The 21,832-nt window shown below is 42.6% G+C and overlaps 1 protein-coding gene and 1 long non-coding RNA gene across 6 annotated transcripts in view; one reads left to right on the top strand and one right to left on the bottom strand.

Annotated features, from left to right (window-relative positions):
* Positions 1-15,060, top strand: part of LOC130361660 (uncharacterized) — a 31,333-nt gene extending 16,273 nt beyond the window's left edge. The window contains exons 2-3 of the long non-coding RNA XR_008891101.1: positions 14,683-14,745; positions 14,858-15,060. This is a non-coding gene — a long non-coding RNA (uncharacterized LOC130361660). The remainder of the gene's footprint in view (positions 1-14,682; positions 14,746-14,857) is intronic.
* MOGAT1 (monoacylglycerol O-acyltransferase 1) overlaps positions 1-21,832 on the bottom strand; it is a 114,087-nt gene that overhangs the window by 84,768 nt on the left and 7,487 nt on the right. For 4 of the 5 annotated variants that reach the window (XR_008891100.1, XM_056564912.1, XM_056564908.1 and 1 more), the window contains 4 exons: positions 14,833-15,011; positions 12,894-13,098; positions 5,435-5,609; positions 1,075-1,274 (listed from right to left, as the gene is read on the bottom strand). Coding sequence is in view for 4 of the 5 variants with exons in the window: in XM_056564912.1 (XP_056420887.1) it covers positions 1,075-1,274; positions 5,435-5,609; positions 12,894-13,098; positions 14,833-15,011 (759 nt within the window). In the remaining variant the exon portion in view is untranslated. Of the gene's footprint in view, positions 1-1,074; positions 1,275-5,434; positions 5,610-12,893; positions 13,099-14,832; positions 15,012-16,554; positions 16,737-21,832 lie in introns of those variants that run through there. The other variant, XM_056564911.1, reaches the window with a different exon arrangement.

Below are 21,832 nucleotides of genomic sequence, written 5' to 3'. Positions count from 1 at the left end.
CCCAAAATGAACAGGGGTGTCAACAGAGAGCACTGTGGTCATGACAGAAAAGAAATCCCAAATAGAAGAGAATTTCCTCTGTAGTATACAGCAGCTAATAGGTACTGGAAGGATTAAGAATTTTTTTTATAGAAGCCATTTACAAATCTGTGGGGGGAGTCCATAAAAGGCCCAGTTCACCAGTCCTTAGCAGGTCAAGAACAGGGGTTAAAACAGAAAGACATTCAGACAGCAGGATCTTTAAAAGTCCCAGACAGTAATGTGATAATTAAATGTACCGGAAGTCCCATAGACTTGCATAGGACTTTAGACAAAAACCCCACCCTTACAATTGGGGGTGGTTTAGGGAAGATTTATTTCTACTATATATCTCCAGCCATTTGGAAGTTATGCTGGAACATACATATGTTGACATCTCAAAACATGTATGTACGTATGTATGTATCAGGATAACTTACAAATGGCTGGAGATATTGGCACTCATGTTACTTATATGTCAACTTAAAATATAGTGCAGAGAAAAGTTAGGGGTGTTGGATATGAGGACAAGAGAGTCATTGTTGTTTTTCCTCTCCCAGAAGATTTATTTAGGAAGGCCAAGCTTATGGTGATCCTAAAGACTTGTTTCCATCCAGTCTCAGTTTTGTAACAGTTTTATCAAGGCTCTTAAGACATGTTAAAGGGGTACTCCAACCCTAGACATCTTATCCCCTATCCAAAGGATAGGGGATAAGATGTCTAATCATGGCGGGCCCGCCGCTGGGAACGACCCGTGATCTCTCCTGCAGCCCCCCTGTCATCTGGTGCACGAAACAAACTTCGCTCAGTGCCTGATGACTGGTGATGCATCACTGCCCCACCCCCTTGTGATGTCATGCCCTGCCCCCTCAATGCAAGTCTATGGGAGGGGGCGTGGCTAGGGGAGATAATATACCTAGGGGTGGAGTACCCCTTTAAAGAATGTTTTGCAATTCAAGGGCATCAGTATTAAACCAAAAAAAAAAAAAAAAGCAGACACTATATTCTCAAAAGAAAGTTTTGCCATGCAGTTGTATAAACTTATGGTTCACCTACCCACTGTGTTAATGGGCTTTCTGAAGGGCAACAATCCAAAGCTATACTGAAAGATCCCACGGGCATGGAAGAGGGGTAGGGCAAAGCCCATTATTTTCTGAAACCTCTCTTGGACACTCCGCAGCAGGGAACCTTTTGGGTTTGATACCTGGAAGAACAGCTCATTCTCTCCAAAAGAGAAAACTGGAACCAAGTGTGCACTGAAAAAGAAAGATACAGTTTGAGCACATACGAGACCTAGTTATTATATTTAGCCTTTTTGTATGTAGTTTTGATGGCGAAATAACTAGACACTAAAATAGTTTACAGTTTCCAATTCTGGGTTAACAATGAAAGGCAAGAGCTAAGAGTAAGTCCATAAAACTTTTATACATTTTTGTCATTAAATGTCTTCTTTATATGAAAGGTGGGTAAAAGGTAAAATGAACCCCAAAAGGAGATCTCCTGGATATAAAAACTTATAAACTAAAGATAAGGGATAAGTGTCAGATTGCAGGGGGTCCCAGTGGTTGGACACCCCCCCCCCTCCAACAATCTGACACTTATTCCCTATCCTTAGATCCTTCTAAAGGAGTATTCCAGGATATAAAAACTCATCCTATTTTGCTGGAACAAAACAGCTAACAGTCTGTATATTTCTGCCATTTAACAGCTGTTGTGGCCCAGCACAGTTGTACCAACCCCTCTAGTGGCTGAAGTATCATAAGGTTTGCTGGACAGTAAAGTGCTGAATATTTAACTATTTTCTGCATTGCATACATTCTTTTCTCTGGTTTAACACGCATAAAAATATTTTACTAAAACTATTGTATTGCACTTGTAAGAAATGTTAAAGAGTAGAATCTGGTCACATGTCAGTCTCCTGTCCAATTAGAGCAGGAGATCTCCCAGCTCCCAGCCTAGGTAGCCAAAAGTAAGGCACACCTCAAACCAATATGCTCTAATCCTATCTACAAGCAGAATCCAAGCATATTTCCCTAGCCTATAGTCTCACAGCAAGGATTCAAGTAAACTCAGAATTAAAGATGCAAAAGTCCCCAAAAGGGGTAGCACTGAAAATAAAATATACAGCATGTCATTTGCCTTGATCCAGTGCCACACTGTTTGGTCAAGGAACTTCTCCTGGATCTGCCTAAGTGCTTGTAGAGTGCCCACCCTACCTCTGTCCATGGAAATCCTTGCCAGTTAGCTTAAGAAATTAGACCACCAAGATATTGCACATAATCCGTTTACATCTACAGGAGATATTACAAGGACATGTGCATAAGCACTAAAGAAAAGTATCTGCTAAAAGCATAGTCTGCAAAAGCACAATATTAAAGGGACAGTGACTAATGACAACATTTTACTTTTTCTGTATTATATTGGACTGCTTCTGGAGTCAAGTAAAGTTTACAGGGGTTCGTCAAAACCCTGGCTCTCAGAAGTATTTTTCCTGTGCTTTGTTAAAGGGGTTATCCAGGAAAAAAAACATTTTTTATATATCAACTGGCTCCAGAAAGGTAAACAGATTTGTAAATTACTTCTATTAAAAAAATCTTAATCCTTTCAGTACTTCTGAGCTTCTGAAATTAAGGTTGTTCTTTTCTGTCTAAGTGCTCTCTGACGACACGTGTCTCGGGAACCGCCCAGTTTAGAAGCAAATCCCCATAGCAAACCTCTTCTAAACTGGGCAGTTCCCGAGACACGTGTCATCAGAGAGCACTGAGACAGAAAAGAACAAAATTAACTTCAGAAGCTCATAAGTACTGAAAGGATTAAGATTTTTTTTAATAGAAGTAATTTACAAATCTGTTTAACTTTCTGGAGCCAGTTGATCTATATAAGAAAATGTATTTTTCCTGGATAACCCCTTTAAGGGGGAACAGCTTTATTTGGAAAAAAAAAAAAAGGCAGTGGTGGGGTCTACCGAGGAACTTGACAAATTAGGGAATACTACCCAAAGGTAGTTATGCAGATCTTTAAGTGATAGTCACTGAGGGAGGAATGGCTGCAATTATGTGCCAGCATACTCCATCATTATAACCTTTGCTGCCTATTTTCAAGAAAAAAACAACAGAATAGAGAATTAAAAATAAAATCATATACTGATATTTTATATTTTTTATATAACTGTGTTGGATCAATGTATTTAACCCAGCTTTCTTGCATAAATACATTCAGAAATAAGGCATTCTAGCCAAATCTCATATTTATGAAGTCCCTTTGCCATTCCTTCCTAACACATGAATGTATCAAAAGAGCAGGCAGAGATTCAGAGTTGCACAGAGGACGAATCATTTATGATCGCTTACGGACACTTTCTAGAGACGTGTTGGAAAACATTGTCAGGTCCGAGCTATCTGCATAAACATTTATCCTTAAAAAGGGGTACTCCAGTAAAAAACTATATTTTATTTATATAATATTTTTTTTTTTAATTAACTGGTGCCAGAACGTTAAACAGTTTTGTAAATGACTTCTATATAAAAATCTTAATCCTTCCAGTACTTACCAGCTGCTGCATGCTCCACCACGGGAAGTTCTTTTATTTTTAAATTTCTTTTCTGTCTGACCACAGTGCTCTCTGCTGACACCTGTCTGTCTCAGGAACTGTCAAGAGTAGAAACAAATCCCCCAAATAAAAAGTATCCTGCTCTTGACAGAGGTGCCAGCAGAGAGCACTGTAATCAGACAGAAAAGACATTTAAAAAGAAAAGAACTTCCTGTGCAGCATTCAGCAGCAGTACTGGAAGGGTTAAGATTGTTATATAGAAGTAATTTACAAATCCGTTTAACTTTCTGGCACCAGTTGATAAAAAAAAATAAAAAAATAAAGTTTTTCACCTAAAACATTTCAGGCACCCAGGAATATCACCTGGGTGTCACACTGACAAAGCACATTTGGGCGGATTACTATTGCTCTTGTGCCAAAATGATGGCACCTTCTAAGCTAAACAACTGGTTTATGTGACTTGCACCACATTTAACAAGCGTTTTAGACACATTTCTGCAAAACATTACTTTTTATTCAATATATAGATATCCTAAAAAGACAAATAGTAGGAAATAATGTGCCACACAGAGAAAGAGGTAACAATTAAAAAAAGTGCAAACCACATTCTTTTACATGGGCAATTCTTTTATGTTGGGTAATGTGCACAGATTTCATTGTACAGTGGTCCCTCAAGTTACAATATTAATTGGTTCCGGGACGACCATTGTATGTTGAAACCATTGTATGTTGAGACCAGAACTCTATGGAAACCTGGTAATTGGTTCTAAAGGTACCAAAAGGTCATCCAAAAATAGGAAAAAAATTAGGATTAAAGAAAAATAAGTAGATAACTAATATAGATAAAGCAAGATCGTACATAAAAAAGTAATAAAGATCTGCTGGGAGCTGTAATCACTGTCTATGTCAGTGTTTCCCAAGCAGGGAGCCTCCAGTTATTGCAAAACTACAACTCCCAGCATGCCCGGACAGCCAAAGGCTGTCCGGGCATGCTGGGAGTTGTAGTTTTGCAACAGCTGGGGGCACCCTGCTTGGGAAACACTGGTCTATGAAGAGGACAGAAGCTTCTTCAGGGTCCTGTACATTACACAGTGTCCTAAAAAAGTAACATGGAGCCGTCCTCACCTGGTGTCCAAAGGAGCAGGTAACCCTGGTACAGGTAAATAGTAGTACAGAACATGTAATACCTACCTGTACTGTAGGGGGCGCTACCAGACACTAGTCAGTGCATACGCTTCAGTAATACAGGGGTTTTACCAGTAAATTGCCCATTCTGATTGGTCAGATCTTCCAGCCATTGACACACTTCAGAGATCTGGACTGTCTGTACATTGTATGTTGAATCTGGTTTCAACTTACAATGGTCCAGAAAAGACCATTGTATGTTGAAACTATTGTATGTTGAGGGATCACTGTATTAATTAATATGATATTTTATTAATCTAGTTTTCTGATTGCAACATTTGGGATTGCATGTTTGACTTGTTTTCACAGCCACATTTGTATTTTTCTGGATAGGTTTCCAATAGGTTTTGTACTGTCTGCATTTAGGGGCGACACCACATGACAAACCATGAGTCTAATTCAGGCACAAAACGATATTGCAGTTTAAACCAACTAATATAGTTTGGCTGAACTTACACCAGGCAGTCTAGATCTGGTTCATTCATAAATGGTCTAGTTTTTGGGTGTGACATCGCACACAGAAGCGAAAAATGATAAATCTCCCCCACTGTTCCTGTTCAATGGCTGGAAACTGGATAATAGGCTCCTACTAAAAAGTCTCTGTGCTTCCCAAATGGAATCAAAAAAGCAAAATCGCCTTTTCATTTTACCAACATCCATTGTACATGTATTAGCACCCACCCTCTCTTCAATGCCACTTTAATGAATCCTTTCCTCTTCAGGATATGGAGGGTCAGATTTCCAGGGTGGGCATCCAGCGATTCTTCCGCACCCCCAATGACTATAATGGCCGCGTTTCCTCCCTTCTCTTTGCTAAGTACATGTGTCACGCTCTTCTTGGATGCAGACACCAGACCTGGAAACACAGTAAAAGCAAAAGGAACAATGGGGGAGATTTATCAAAACCTGTGCAGAGGAAGAGTGGTGCAGTTGCCCATAGCAACCAATCAGATTGCTTCTTTCATTTTCCACAGGCCTCTAAAGAGGCCTGTGGAAAATGAAAGAAGCAATCTGATTGGTTGCTATGGGCAACTGCACCACTCTTCCTCTGCACAGGTTTTGATAAATCTCCCCCAATGTGTATAAAAGACAAGTAACAGTGCCTGTGTGTTATTCCCATGCATTCCTGCCTACATTGTGCGAGCATATCGGGGGGCAAATTCATCAAGGGTGGTGCACGCGATCGATTTTTTTTTGTGTGATAGCAATGTGTATGTGCGCCAAATGTATTAAATGTTTCATGGCATATGCTAACTATGGTGCCGGTTCCTTTTCATTTTTTTATTACGCTTCAGTTCACCACTTTGTACGATTCCATTTCTGTGACTTTGCAGCTCATTTTAGGCAAAAGTGCGACTTTTTACACATGCTGTCCAAAGCCAGTTGTGTAACAGGTTTGGGCTTGTGTAGATTTGCGCCAAATTGAGGGCTTTAAACACTGCATTAAACCCCCCAAGGACCAAGCCCATTTTAACCTTACGGACCAGGCCAATTTTATTTTAGCGATTTCATTTTTTCCTCCTCGCCTTCTAAAATCCACAACTAGGGTTGCCACCTTTCCCTCAGAAAAATACCGGTCATGGGTGTGGCTATGTGGGGGTGGAGCTACAAAAGGGGAGGGGCCAGATTGCACAGGGGCTGAGGGATCAGGGGTTTAAGAAATGGCATGGGGGATGGGAGGGGGGTTTAAAAATGGCATAGGGGATTGGAGGGATACAATATATATGCGGGGGGAATTTTCCTATATCGCACAAAAAAATTAACATTTAGAGAATACCTACCAAAACCCTATTTATGCCAGCGGCGGCGGTAGTGGTGGTGCGCGACAGCAATGCTGGCTCTCTCTGATGACGAGTGACGTCCCCCTGCGCAACGTCAGATAAACAGGCTAATCAGACAGTATCACACATGACAGATATAGATACACAGGATCAGCAGACAGTATCACACATAACAGGATTAGATACACAGGCTCAGCAGACAGTATCACACATGACAGGATTAGATATACAGGCTCAGCAGACAGTATCACACATAACAGGATTAGATACACAGGCTCAGCAGACAGTATCACACATGACAGATTTAGATGCACAGGCTCAGCAGACAGTATCCCACATGACAGGATTAGATACACAGGCTCAGCAGACAGTATCACACATGACAGATTTAGATGCACAGGCTCAGCAGACAGTATCGCACATGACAGATATAGATACACAGGCTCAGCAGATAGTATCCCACATGACAGATTTGGATATACAGGCTCAGCTCACAGTATCACACATGACAGGATTAGATACACAGGCTCAGCAGACAGTATCGCACATGACAGGATTAGATACAGAGCGCAGCAGATAGTTTCACACATTAAATCAGTGTTTCCCAACCAGTGTGCCTCCAGCTATTGCAAAACTACAACTCCCAGCATGCCTGGACAGCCAAAGGCTGTCTGGGCATGCTGGGAGTAATAGTTTTGCAACAGCTGGAGGCACCCTGGTTGGGAAACACTGCATTAAATACACAATTTTGCAGAGAGGTCTCACCAGTCTCTTGTCTTCACTTTCTCCTTTCCCCGGGCGGCTCCAGGTTAAGGAATGTCCGGGGTGGAGGAGGAATGGGGGGGGCAATTATTTATCCCATGGGGCCACATGAGAAACTAAAAATATCATGGAGGGCCGGGTAGTTGTCCCCCAGATCAGGCAGCATAGTTGTCCCCCAGATCAGGCAGCATAGTTGTCCCCCAGATTAGGCAGCATAGTTGTCCCCCAGATTAGGCAGCATAGTTGTCCCCCAGATTAGGCAGCATAGTTGTCCCCCAGATTAGGAGCATAGTTGTCCCCCAGATTAGGAGCATAGTTGTACCCCAGTTGTCCCCCAGATTAGGAGCATAGTTGTACCCCAGTTGTCCCCCAGATTAGGAGCATAGTTGTACCCCAGTTGTCCCCCAGATTAGGAGCATAGTTGTACCCCAGTTGTCCCCCAGATTAGGCAGCATAGTTGTACCCCAGATTAGGCAGCATAGTTGTCCCCCAGATTAGGCAGCATAGTTGTCCCCCAGATTAGGCAGCATAGTTGTCCCCCAGATTAGGCAGCATAGTTGTCCCCCAGATTAGGCAGCATAGTTGTCCCCCAGATTAGGCAGCATAGTTGTCCCCCAGATTAGGCAGCATAGTTGTCCCCCAGATTAGGCAGCATAGTTGTCCCCCAGATTAGGCAGCATAGTTGTCCCCCAGATTAGGCAACATAGTTGTCCCCCAGATTAGGCAGCATAGTTGTCCCCCAGATTAGGCAGTTTACCCCCCCTACACACACACACACACACACACACACACACACACATAGAGACACAGACACAGACACATATATACAGACACATATAAACACAGACACATATATACACACAGACACATATATACACAGTACACACAGACACATATATACACACAGACACATTTATACACATACACACACACACACACACACACACACACACACACATATATATACACAGACACTCACCCGCCCTGTGCAGCAGAGGGAGACAGGATACATGGCCTCTCCTCTTCTCCCCTCCCTGCTCTGCCTATGGAGGGTTGTAAGACTGCACGGGGCACAGGGGAGAGAGGAGACAGGAGGTCACGCCCCCTCCCCAGCACTGCACAGTCTCTTCCTGTCATCGCACGGAGCTCTCCCTGTCACAGGCTGTTGGTGTCAGACCTGGGCATTGTACGGCCGGTCATGAAAGAAGTGTTCTTCTGGGGATGCTGCTCCGTCCGCCCCCGTCAGTGAATAAAAAATACCGGCCATTGCATGGCCGGTATTTTTCATCCAAATTTACCGGCACAGCCCGGAATGTAGATGAAAATACCGGCTGTGCCGGTAAAATACCGGCAGGGTGGCAACCCTATCCACAACTCTTATATTTCCATCTACAGACCCATATAAGGGCTTTTTTTTGCATGGCCAATTGTATTTTGTAATGAAACCTCATTTTACCATAAAATGTAAGACGAACCCCAAAAAATTTTATTTTTTTAGGGAGGAAATTTAAATGAAAACCACAATTTTGCACATTTAAGGGTTTTGTTTTCACACTGTACACTTTACGGTAAAAATGACGTGTTCTTTATTCTGTGGGTCACTACGATTAAAATGATACCCATGGCTAGATACTTTTGTACCGATTAAAAAAAAAAATCTAACTTTTTGTACAAAATCAGTCATCTAAAATCGCCCTATTTTGACCACCTATAACTTTTTTCTTTTTTCCATATATAGGGCGGTATTAGGGCTCATTTTTTGTGCAGTCATATGTACTTTTTATCGATATAACATTTGCGTATAAAAAACTTTTTTATAATTTTTTGGGAATAAAATGGGACCAAAAAAAAGCAGCATTTTTGGACTTTCATTTTGTACGTTTATGCCGTTCACCATATGGAATCATTAACATTATATTTTGATAGTTCGGACATTTACGCACGTGGCGATACCAAATATGTTTTTAAAAATTAATTTTAAATTTTTATTTTTTTTACGCTTTTTGGGGGTAAAAATTGGAAAAACTGACAAATGGAGATGAGCGAACTTACAGTAAATTCGATTCGTCACGAACTTCTCGGCTCGGCGGTTGCTGACTTTTCCTGCATAAATTAGTTCAGGTTTCCGGTGCTCCGGTGGGCTGGAAAAGGTGGATACAGTCCTAGGAGACTCTTTCCTAGGACTGTATCCACCTTTTCCAGCCCACCGGAGCACCGGAAAGCTGAACTAATTTATGCAGGAAAAGTCAGCAACCGCCGAGCCGAGAAGTTCGTGACGAATCAAATTTACTATAAGTTCGCTCATCTCTACAGACAATTTTCATTTTTATTAGGGGAGGGGATTTTTCACTTTTTTATTTTTACATTTTTCAATGTACATCCTGGTGCACGGAAAAGGGGCAGCAGGGATGTGGCGCTCTGAGGGGTGTATGGAGCAGGCTCCTGACTCCTGTCCCCTCCGTACTCTGCAGCCCCCGGCTGTTTTCAGTAGCTGGGGGCCACCGCTAGTAGCCAGCATGCGGCTGGCTATTAACCCTTTAAATCCCCTGTACTAAGGATTCCTCCTTAAAGTCCCCTAAGGGACTAATAGTGTTAAAAAAAAAAAAAAAAAAAGTTTTATTAAAAGTTTAAAAGACACATTAACCCCTTCCATATTAAAAGTTCAAATCACCCCTTTTCCTATATAAAAACCATGTAAACATAAGAATAAATATATTTGGTATCGCTGCGTGCACAATTGTACGAAATATTAAAAATATAACATTATGTATCCCGTACGGAAAATGACTTAAATGTAAAAAAAAAAAAGAAATAAATAACTAACTATTTTTGTAATATCCCAGAAAAAAAGTTAAGAGCGAGTAAAAAAAAGTCAGATCAATACCAAAATGGTACCAATACAAAAAACAGATTATGGTGCAAAATATTTGCCTTCATACTGCCTCGTATGCGGGGGGGAAAAAAGCTACAGGGATCAGAAAATGGCAATAAAAAATAAAAAAAAATTATTCGTAAAAAGTTCATTTTTTTAAAATTAGTAAAACATGACGGAAACTATACAAATCTGGTTTTGCTGTAATCAGCCCTAAAGTACCAAAATAACATGTTAGCTCAACCACAAGAAAACCACCACATTTGCAAAATTATCTTTACTATTTCAATTTCACTTCACCAATATTTTTTTTGTTTTGGAGCATATGTTATGGAACAATTAAAAAGGTATCATAATAGTAGTTATATATGGCTATTATAGGGCGAGGAGGAAAAAACGAGAGCGTGTAAAAGCGAAAGTTGCCCAGGACAAGTGGATCGTCATGAGGGACAAGTAGATTTTGCTCCATTTCAGTCCCGTGGACAAGTAGTGTTTTTTTAAATTAAATTTCCACACCCCTGGGCAGATATAAGATCAGGGGTGTATGAAGTGTCCCATGGCAAACTCTGTACAATACACAGATACCACAGTCACCAAAAATACCGTATACAAGGAGGAAAATCCTCACCATACATATTACCATATTATTGTTACTGACCAAATCTTGTATACTGAGACTAATATTACCAGTACAAAAACTGAAAAATGGTCAGCACCTCCAGACAAAATTAAATATGTACACAAGAGCACACTGCTAGTTGCCAGCAAGGAACACATAATACTGCCACACCATGACCAAGGCTACCATTGCAAATGACTAATGACTAACACCCCAATACCGAGCAATGCACCCTAGTGTCTGTACATTTTTATATAAGTGGTAGGGGGTGCAGAGCATTGCACCCCCTACCCCTAATATAGGAATTCACAGACAAAACTCACCAGCCGACGGGTGTTTCCAGTGTCTGTAGAGTAGTTGAGGAGGCATAGGCAGCCCAGCACTGGGTTTGCATCTGATCTGACAGCCTGAGCTACAGGGAACACGGATGCTGGCTGTGCTGGTTACAGGAAGAGGCTGCGGTTAAACGTGCAGTGTTTTGCGGCCAGAGTGAGGCCTTAGGCGGTGGCCTGTGTGGCCTAATGCTGGAGCCACCTTTGTCACTATGCCCTTTATGAATGGTGATGCCATGTGACAACTCTACTTTTGGTAGGCATGGTAAAAAAAAAAAAAATAAAATACATTAAAAAAAAAAAAGCCCTTTTATGTGTTGCTATTATTGCATTTGCACCATAAAAATTGCTTTTGTAAGCCAGTTGTCTGAACAGTTTGAGCTCGGGGTCTGCTATGCTCAGGGGCCACACCGCCTCTCTCTCCCCTTACATCAGCCTGTTGAAATATACAAAGACTGCACGTGTGCATGAGAACTATATAGGGCTGCCGCTGGCAGGCGAGCCGTGTGTCCAACAGCAGCATGATGTTAGCACAGAGAGGTGGTGTGGCCCTGGAGCATAGTGGACTCCGCCTCTCTGACTATTTGGACAACTACTGGGCAGTTTACAAAAGCAAATTTTACAGAGATAACACACCCTACAATAAAAGCAAAATGTATGGCTGGATTAGACTTGTTAAGCTCTAATGCACTGTGCATGCATCTTAACAAGTCTAGTTTATGTGACAGATGCACTTTAAGTTTTGATCTACATCTGTTGTCCACAATGCAATACAGCCACAATACAGCCTTCACTCAATAGTAACTCAGCTGTCACTCAATCTTTCAGCGCTACAAGAAGTCACAGTGTAGCCACCAGCTGTAAATGTCAAGAGATGTGGATTCATCTTTTTTTTCCTCATGTTTGTGAATTTATAAAGATTTCTTTCTAATGTTCATCATATTTTCAGTATATGTAAAACTAAACCCTGTAGTGTGTTATATATAAATAATGGATAGTGAGGGATTTAAACTTTTTGCAGTCTGGTATTTAAATTTTGAACTGTTTGTTTGGAGCCCACAATGATGTTGAGAACACCTTTGTCTCTGAATGGAGATGTATATAACTCAATCTGCTGTGAAACTCATCTACTGAACTATGTGCATTTCTGCACTTAAGAAAATGCGTTATATGTGGTAGAATGTTCTTCCTTACCATCCCTGGTGGATGTTCCTGCCCACAGGGATGAGGAGGATATGAAGGTAATAAGTCTACCCCCCCCCCCCCCAATCGGCCCATAAGTAGTCCCCTGGGTGGGGAGCTATACTTACCTAGTCCTGTAATCTACGGCTGTAATCACGCCCCCTCAGCGCTATTGACAGCACTTGTCACCGTTCTGTCAATAGAGCGGTGATGAGGGCTGTCAATCAAGCTGAGGGGGAGATGTTACAGCCAGAGAGGTCAGGACTAGGTAAGCATAGCTCTCCGCCCAGGGGAAACTTCTAAGATCATATCCTTGTCATCCCTGTGGACAGGAACATCTTCCAGGGATGGTGAGGAAGAAGATTTTACCATACATAGATGCGTTGCCACATGTTATGTGTGGTTAAACCTTATCAAAGGTTCCCTTTAAATGGTTTTCATATCTGATCCTAGCAGACAGTTCTATACTGAACACAGATTGCCCCGTAAATGCATTGTTTGGGTTTCCAGCTCCTTGATCCCTAATGACATAAGGTTCTAGCATATTCCAAGATTTGAAAAGTGAAGAATCAAGTTGAATACACCAACTTACCCACAGACATTGCATACTCCCGAAAGAAGGGGCATCGGAACCAGAAGGGGAGTATGTGCAGGTATGGGGTCAAGCCTGGAAATTGCTCCTTAAAGCCTGTGTAGTTGGTACAAAAGTTTCCGAAGGCCCCAGCAACAAGGACACCATGAGGATGAAAGCCAAGAAGATAATTGTGCTGGGCATCTAAATCCGCTGTCTTTATTATCTGGAAAAATAGCACAGGGACGATTAACTATAGAGCAGTGACAAAAAGTGGCATCTTCATAGTTTTATATGAATTCTTCCTGTACTCTCTCTTTGGCCTAGATTAAGCAATACCTTTGAAGCACTGACAGTGGTATCCATATGCAGATAGGATACATCAGTAGAGATATGGGCCTTGTCTAACTTTCCCTATTCACATCAGTTAGGGCATATTCACCCACTGATAGCAAATCATGGTTTATTGAGGTATCTAGCAACAAAATTGTTACGCCAAGCGCTCCGGGTCCCTGCTCCTCCCCAGAGCGCTCGCGGCGTTTTCCTCTCTGCAGCGCCCCGGTCAGACCCGCTGACCGGGAGCGCTTCACTGACACTGCCGGCGGGGATGCGATTCGCATAGCGGGATCGCAACCCAAGCTACTTACCTGTCCCGGTCCCCGGCTGTCACGTCCTGGCGCGCGCGGCTCCGCTCTCTAGGGCGCGCGCGTGCCAGCTCTCTAAGATTTAAAGGGCCAGTGCACCACTGATTGGTGCCTGGCCCAATCACTGTAATTAGCTCCCACCTGCTCCACGCCTATATAACCTCACTTCCCCTTCCCAGCATTGCCGGATCTTGTTGCACTTGTGCCTAGACAAAGCGTTTCCTGTGTCTGCCATACCAGTGTTCCAGACCTTCTGCTATCACCATTGACTACGAACCTTGCCGCCTGCCCTGACCTTCTGCTACGTCTGACCTCGCCTCTGTCTAGTCCTTCTGTCCCACGCCTTCTCAGCAGTCAGCGAGGTTGAGCCGTTGCCGGTGGATACGACCTGGTTGCTACCGCCGCAGCAAGACCATCCCGCTTTGCGGCGGGCTCTGGTGAATACCAGTAGCAACCTAGAACCGGTCCACCGGTACGGTCCACGGCAATCCCTCGCTGACACAGAGGATCCACATCGAGTCTGCCGAATCCTAACAAAAATGCCACAATTTTACTGTTAGCCACATCAAAGAATACATCCACAATATTATATCAATGGAAAAATTAGCAGAATTTCTACAAGTAAATCAGCAGTCACAATTTTATACCAAAAAGTGCAGACTTCAGTGCGGATTTAAAACAACAATGAAGAACCCAGCCTTACAGAGGAAAGCAGCCCTAATAATCACAATCCAGGTCATGCTAGTCTACTTAGACAGTAGATTTGATAGATATCCTGGCAGTCACAGGAGCGCTGGGACCAATAATGGCAGATAAATAATAGGAGTGGTTTTCACAGTCGCCTAGGGCTCATAGCCACCCTAACAGACAATATTCTCTGTGACCCCCACTCTGGGAAACCAGGACACCAGTCCTGTCCGTTTCGAGTACCCTTATTCTGCCCCTAAATTGATATCTACAGTGAAGCTGAAAACACTGATTTGCCCACTCCTTTAGGTGCCCACTCCCAACCTTTGACTTCACAATCCTTCATGCAGTATCTTTTCTGCAGTGGAAGGAAAGCAGAACACAAGAAGGAGCCCCTGAACCATCACTGTAAAAACACTTATTGCTAAGGGATTAAAAGGGATTGTCTTGTTAGTACAACCTTTTTTTTATTTTGACAGATCAGGACCTTCATTGGAAAGAGCCAACTGGAGCACAGATTGTGACCATGTATTACATTGCATGTATGCATCTGTATATTTCCGAAGATAATGAATAACTGCTGTAGATGTAAATACATACTTATCTATGATTTTCTTTATTAAAAATACCTTTATTGGAAAATAATCCTTGAAGTACCTCCAGACTGTCCAGTTCCGCACCCACTCGCACCGGCGCCCTCCAGTCTGTGGAGTCTCCCAGTCAAGGTACAGCCAGAGCACATAGAGTGCCACAAGAAGCCAGAGTCTTGCAAGAACCAACAAGAGGAACAGTCCCACACAGCATTGTGCTACAGAAAGAGAAATGTGAAGAATTGTAAAATGAGGATATTACAGCACTTTAAAGGCTATGTAATGAAATGAAAAACAAATGTCTTATTTTGTATCTATAGCTATGGTGCAGACCAACTTTTTCCATAGTAACAAACACAGCCTATAAAATATGATTCTGCAGTTATTCTCTTTGATTTATCCTTCATTTACTTTATTCATCCCAATTGGGTTTGATTGAGTGGTAAGAATTTGAAGCCCACTGGGCATTTCCATTGCCTGCTGAAGCATAGCACCAGTCAGTCACTCATGTCAAATGGGCGGGTGGGGTAGAGGAGGTGACAAGCGCAGAGAGGGCAGTAAATTACTGGTGAAGGGGGCAGGGATCGAATTGTGCTAAGCTCTAACAGCAGAGGGGAATGCCCAGTGCTCAAAAGCCTAAATCTGCATATCTTTTAAAACCCTGATATCTTGGCGATGGTGGGGTCAATTTTGTAGGGAGATGCATGCACAACTTCAGGGTCAAATGCCCTATACAGCCATGAACAAGCCAAAAACGTAGCATATAAACTACAAGCAGATTTCCTATAGTATTAGCTTCCATTGTGTCTTCTGCTCTGTTACTGGAAGAGAAAAAAAGGCCTAATATAACAAGCAAAGGCGAAGATTTAATCAAAATTTTTATATATATTAAAAAAAAAAGTGATTTTACCGGTATGAGGATATTATTGTTGTGGCCCAGTACAGGAGTTTAACCCCTGTACCCTTGCTGCCCTGTCAGGCAGACTCCATTCCGTGACCCCTGCCCCCCCTCCCCCCTTGTACCTGTGTCTTCGGTATAATCTTAAGTGCCTATGTTATGTAGTGCAATGTACATATATAGTTATATGCCTTTAAATAATGTTGCTATGTGTTGTAACCAAAGGAAAGTACCAGTGACCATGTGACCTACAGGGTGACCTATGGGACCCCTCCAGAGTCTCCCCCATATAAGCCCTGGGTGGAGCTAGCTCAGTCTCTTATGCTCTTCTCTACTAAGTGCAGCAAGGTCATGTCCTGAGAGTATGTCTGGTGTCCTAGGAAGGGCCAAAGTCTACCACGCAGCCACGAAAGTCTACTAACCCAGAGGTGAAAGTCAAAACCTGGTAAGCTACAAGACAGGGTGAAGTCTGTCTAGTCAGTCCCAGTCAAGTCAGCGTGGCCCTGCATCAAATTGTCCAAGTCCACTACAAGTCCCAGCGAGCCCTAAGGTCATCTCCTTGGGCCTAGCCCAGCTATATAGACTGTTACATCTGTCTGACTCAGTAAAGCTGCCGTTATTCTGTAACTTGACGTTATTTGCCCCTGTGCCTAGCCCAGGATCCAGCCGTATACCTTCAGGTGGTGAAGCGGTCAAACCATGCCCTGGAGTCACAAACACAAGGGCTTAATGCCATCTGCCCCTAGGGTAATAACATCTGCCCTTATCACATTATCACCTTTAAACCATTTTATAGTGCCATTTATAAGGAGGTCTTCTGTTGGTTACGTCTAGTGTAGAGAAGCCCATGTTGTACAACTTACCATTCAGTACAAGTTTAAAGACCAACTTAAAACGTAGAAGTGCATTAGAGCTGTTAACTCCAATACCCATTTCCCCTATGATCATGGGGGTGGTTTCATAGGCCCCAGATGCACATTAGTAGATTAATGGGAGCAGCCAAAACTCAGAGAGCCATTAGTCACTGGAGAAGATTACTGTCAAACTAAACAACAGGACACAAATAAATACTAAGGGGGAGATTTATCAAACTTGTGCAAAGAAAAAGTTGCTCAGTTGCCCATAGCAACCAGATTACTTTCTTTTTGCAGAGGCCTTGTAAAAAATGAAAGAAATGATCTGATTGGTTGCTATGGGCAACTGGGCAACTTTTCCTTTGCACAGGTTTTGATAAATTCTGCCGTAAGTGACTATTAACCCACTTGTTGCTTGTGCAGTCTATGAAGTTTATAGGCCCCATATTTTAAATGGGCACTGACAGTGACCATTTAACATCATATCTCAAGTCCCTTACAGCAAAACTATCTACAATGACTTATCTAAGGGTCATCTACAATTTACTGTCTATTTGGCTAATGGCTAGAGGTCTCCATTGGGGTTGGGATCCTGCTAAAATACTTGCAGGTGGTATTAAGTATGTTGCGGACAGGAGCGGGCAGTCACAAGCTATACTTGCAGGTCCTGCTAATCCCATGGACTCCTGCACCGCAGAGACGACCTCTTTGTACGTTATATGTCCAGGAAAAAATGTCAAGCCACTTTCTCTTATTTTACCTCTCCCAGGGTCCAGAGTGCAGTGAAAGCCATTAGGTAGAGTCAGACACTAGATGGTCATGCTGTGTGCAGCCTCTAGTGTGTGACTCTCGGCTGCGCTGCTGACTCCTGTCATAAGTGCAAGTCCCTTATGTACTATGGCCATGGTGCTCCGCCTCTCAGAGTCACTATAGGGGATATGAATAGGAGGACTTCCGTCAGAAGGACTCGGTGCACACAGCTGTTTTAGTGCTCACCAGTGCCCTGTGACATTTCTATAGTACCTGAGGGTGCTTATTGAGAGCATAGAAAAGCTTTTTTAATGCTTCTGAATGGCATATCTTCTTCTAGAAGTGTGTAACAGACTGTAATTGTGGTGTCCCGGTACCGTATTGCATACCGTACCTAGTGTAGAGGTCCCCAAAGTCAGTAACTACGCTCAGGTAGGATCCCTCAGGTGGGACAGCCCCTAGTCGCCTCTCCTCTACTCTTATTCTCTAATGTTAATACTAGAGATGAGCGAACTTACAGTAAATTCGATTCTTCACAAACTTCTCAGCTCGGCGGTTGCTGACTTTTCCTGCATAAATTAGTTCAGCTTTCCAGTGCTCCGGTGGGCTGGAAAAGGTGGATACAGTCCTAGGAAAGAGTCTCATAGGACTGTATCCACCTTTTCCAGCCCACTGGAGCACCTGAAAGCTGAACTAATTTATGCAGGAAAAGTCATCAGCTGCCGAGCCGAGAAGTTTGTGACGAATATAATTTACTGTAAGTTCGCTCATCTCTAGATAATACCTGTATATATTTGATTATAATCTATATTTAAATAATGTATAGTACTTACCTTGTTTAGCGTCGCAGGACCTTCGGTCATTTGACCATGTTAATATCCTCTATGGTATGTTGGAGGACGTTTGGAGGTCCTTGGGTCACATGTTGCCCACAATCCTTTGTAATGGTGATTGACACAAGTATGGACCAATTAGCACTAGTCCATCCCCTGTCCATATAAGGGAGCTGTAGCCAATTATCGCTCTCGTGGATGCCGGACAAGCAGGATGGATCTGCGCAACTTGCAAAGACACGCTAGGCCTGAAAACCTACCGGCCTCAGCTGAACTAAAACCGTGAGTTCTAAACTACCCCCACTAAAGCTAGCGTGACTACTGGACCGCAACTAAATCCCCTAAGTCCCAACCTTTGTCAATCTCCAAGGAAAGCAGTTGTATGCAAAGAGACTGTTCCGTTTATGAAGCTTGCAGAAAATCTTCGGTAAAAGTTATACCTGTTTCAGAAAACTCTTCGGTTGTGGACATTCTATTATTATCTACCTCCCTATCGCTCTTGGGAAGGGTGGCAGTAGGACAAGCCTTACTGGAGGAGCCCTCACCCTGGCGTCACGAATAGCAAGGGTTAACAAGCACCCTTTAATCACCGCACAGCTACACTCCCCATACCCTACTCCCCCAAGCTATCACATAATGATTACATAGCCATGAGTAATTATAGGGTCTCACAGGCACACACAGCTTTTCCAGGCTGCTAAATGGCACATCTGCTTAGCATAGCAACCATTAGTAGCCCCCGGCAAAATTACAGGGACTATTATATGAGTTCTGACGTGTGCCTGTGAATAAAGTGATACGGCTATAAACAGATAAGTCATTCAGGAGCATAGAAAAGCTAGGTCAGCCATTCTCACCTAGCTTTTCTATGCTCCTGAATGGCTTATCTGCTTATAGCCGTATCACTTTATTCACAGGCACACTTCAGAACAGAATTACTGGCAGCCATGTTGGTAACAGTACTAATGAGATATGCCATTAATAAACCTGGAAACGCTGTGTGATAGTGTTAAGGCATGTTCACAAGGCAGTAAAATGTGCAAAATGTCCACCCAAAGCATGTCGAACGCTGGGACCGCTCGGAAATACGCCGTCTCAGACAGCAATGCATTTCCGACCAAAATTCACAGAAAGAATAGACGGACGCTAGAATCAGGATTTCAGCAACAGAAACATCTTCTGTGGAAATTCTATGGTGTGCACAACGCAGCAGAATCCTATTGAAATTAATGGGACTATGGCCGAAATATTCCAGTAAAATTCCGCAGACATTCCGCCGTGTGAACATGGCCTTAAGCTGCCTGCACCTATTATCACTTTATAACTAGGCAGAAGGTGTGCAGGAACAGGCAGGATTGAAAACATGCTGCAGAAACGGGTGATAATGGTGCCGGCAAGAGCGGGATTAAGAAAACCGTCTCTCGCAGGGCTCTACAAATACTATAGTCCCATTTCACAACATGGTGACATTTTACTGTCCACCTTTGCTAATATGGGAGGGTTTCTTGTAGTATGGTAAATTAATATTTACTATACACCAAGAAAACCACAGATCTCATGAAGAAGACAACTCGTTTCATTCATGACAACACTGGTGACTTTCTAATAACACAGCCACTTCTCAACTTCACCTTTATCCCATATACAAAGCTCCTGTACTGAAGATATAAATAGACCTTACCAGTCACTCTGGTTTCTAGAGATGAATTGCAAGCTTAGGTCTAACCCCAAAACCCAATGAGACTGCCATCAGGTTGGACTCACACATGCAGTTTTTGATGCCGTTTTTTCCGCCCCCCCCCCCCCCCCCATGCCAGAATTAGAATGAAAAAAAAAAATATAATAAAATTTAAAAAAAATAAAGGGAAAAGAAAAAAGTATAATGAAAAGACTAATACTTCTGATTTCCTATTTTTTATTCAAAAACGCTGCATCAAAAACTGAATAAGTGAGTGTTACACGACCACAAACTTCCCTCTCCTATCAAGACACTCTCAGTCATCTAGTTATCTAGTTCTGGTTCAGTAGGCTCCTCAGAGCTTTTATCATTGGGAATATATTTTATTGAACTTGCTAAAATGTTATTTAGATAAAGAAAATCATCAATAACTATTGGCTCTACAGACAACTCCCCATATGTTAGCTGCTGGGACCCATGTGACAAATACAGTAGGATACTAAGATTAAATGGAGATAGGCACATGAATAAAGTTGGATTCCAAAAAGACACAGAACAACGTGTTACCTTTATTTATAACTTTAGTGTCAAGATCTTTAAATGTGGGATAAAGGTGAGGCTGGAAAGTGACCTTGTCATGTTACACAGTCACAAGTCAGTACTGTGCCTGCCTGAGAAAAACTTTTCCTGGGTAATTTTTTTAGTCCCCAAAAAAATCTGCATAATTCTTAAAATGTATAAAAAGGGGTTATGCAGTGAAAACTAACCTATCCCTTGGGTTTAAGTGTCTGATCGCGGGGGTCCGACCGCTGGGACTTTCCACACATCAAAAGTTTTTTTTTTAATGACAGTAGCGTTTTAATACTGAATCCGGAGATCCCATATATTTTAGGAATGTGTGATCAGAAAAATAATCTATTGTTTTCTGAAGTGGGCAGGGCTTAGCAGAAAGGGCTTGTCTTTCTGTGGTTGGGCAGACTTAACATTACTTGTGCCAGAAATTGGTGTAAAGTACTTTATGACAAGTCTTCTCTAGCTCATAGCCAAAGTAGATTTCCATTATAAGTTTTTGGAGTCCATCTAGATTGCCGAGACAGATTGGCGCACTCAGCTGTGTGCTTCTCTCAGACCCTGACCATTCAAAACTTGACATGTTAAATAACAGGGACACTAAGATTGATGTGTGAAGGGCTGGTCTTAAAATTCCTTAAAGGGTAGCTCCCACCATCCTATTTTTTTTTTCTGTCCCTGCCTATTGCCAATCTATCCCTAACCCCATCCCTGCTTTTAATTTTTATTTTTACTATATTAAAAATAACTTCCCCAGCAGGCACCATGTCACTGATGCATACCCCGTTCCCTCAGAGTCCGGCAGCGGGCGTGCATGGACAGCGGCAGCGGCGATGTGCGGGAGGAGTGGCCTCCCAGCCAGTGGCCGGGGAGCCAATACGCTCGCTCCCGCCTGTCTGATTGACAGGCAGGGAGCGAGTGCAGCCTAACTGAAAAAGGACTCATTGCCAGGCCAAAATCAGTCCTTTTTCAGGCGTGGCGTCACGCCAGGCTGCAGCCGGCCACTAGGAGGGTGACCCCTAGTGGCCGGTTTTTAAATGTAAATTAAACCATTTTAATGAAAAAAATAATAATAAAAGTATATTAGAGATATGTTGTAGTACATAAGTACTACAGCATATCAAAAAATAAAGTTGGTGACAGTGCCCATTTAAAGGGGCACTACAGATAGCAAAGATTATTCATATGTTTGTCCCCTCATGGCAAAACCAACTGTATTGTAATATACACTGATTATACCAACAAGCCACACGCCCTTTCTAATAATCTTGGCAGTAAGGACTGCTGGAAAATGTAGTTTTAATAGAGAGTGCAGGAGGAAGGAGCAGAGAACAAATGAAGAAGTGGACATTGGAGGAAAGTGCAACGGAAGGCAGCAAATGGTGCCAGAAACAAGCCAGGGGGACTATGTTAGTACATTCCACACCTTGTGGCCTACTTATCTATGTAAGAGGAA

The sequence above is a fragment of the Hyla sarda genome, chromosome 3 (assembly GCF_029499605.1).
Source record: "Hyla sarda isolate aHylSar1 chromosome 3, aHylSar1.hap1, whole genome shotgun sequence".
NCBI lineage: Eukaryota > Metazoa > Chordata > Amphibia > Anura > Hylidae > Hyla > Hyla sarda.
This window is presented reverse-complemented; position numbering and strand designations above follow the sequence as displayed.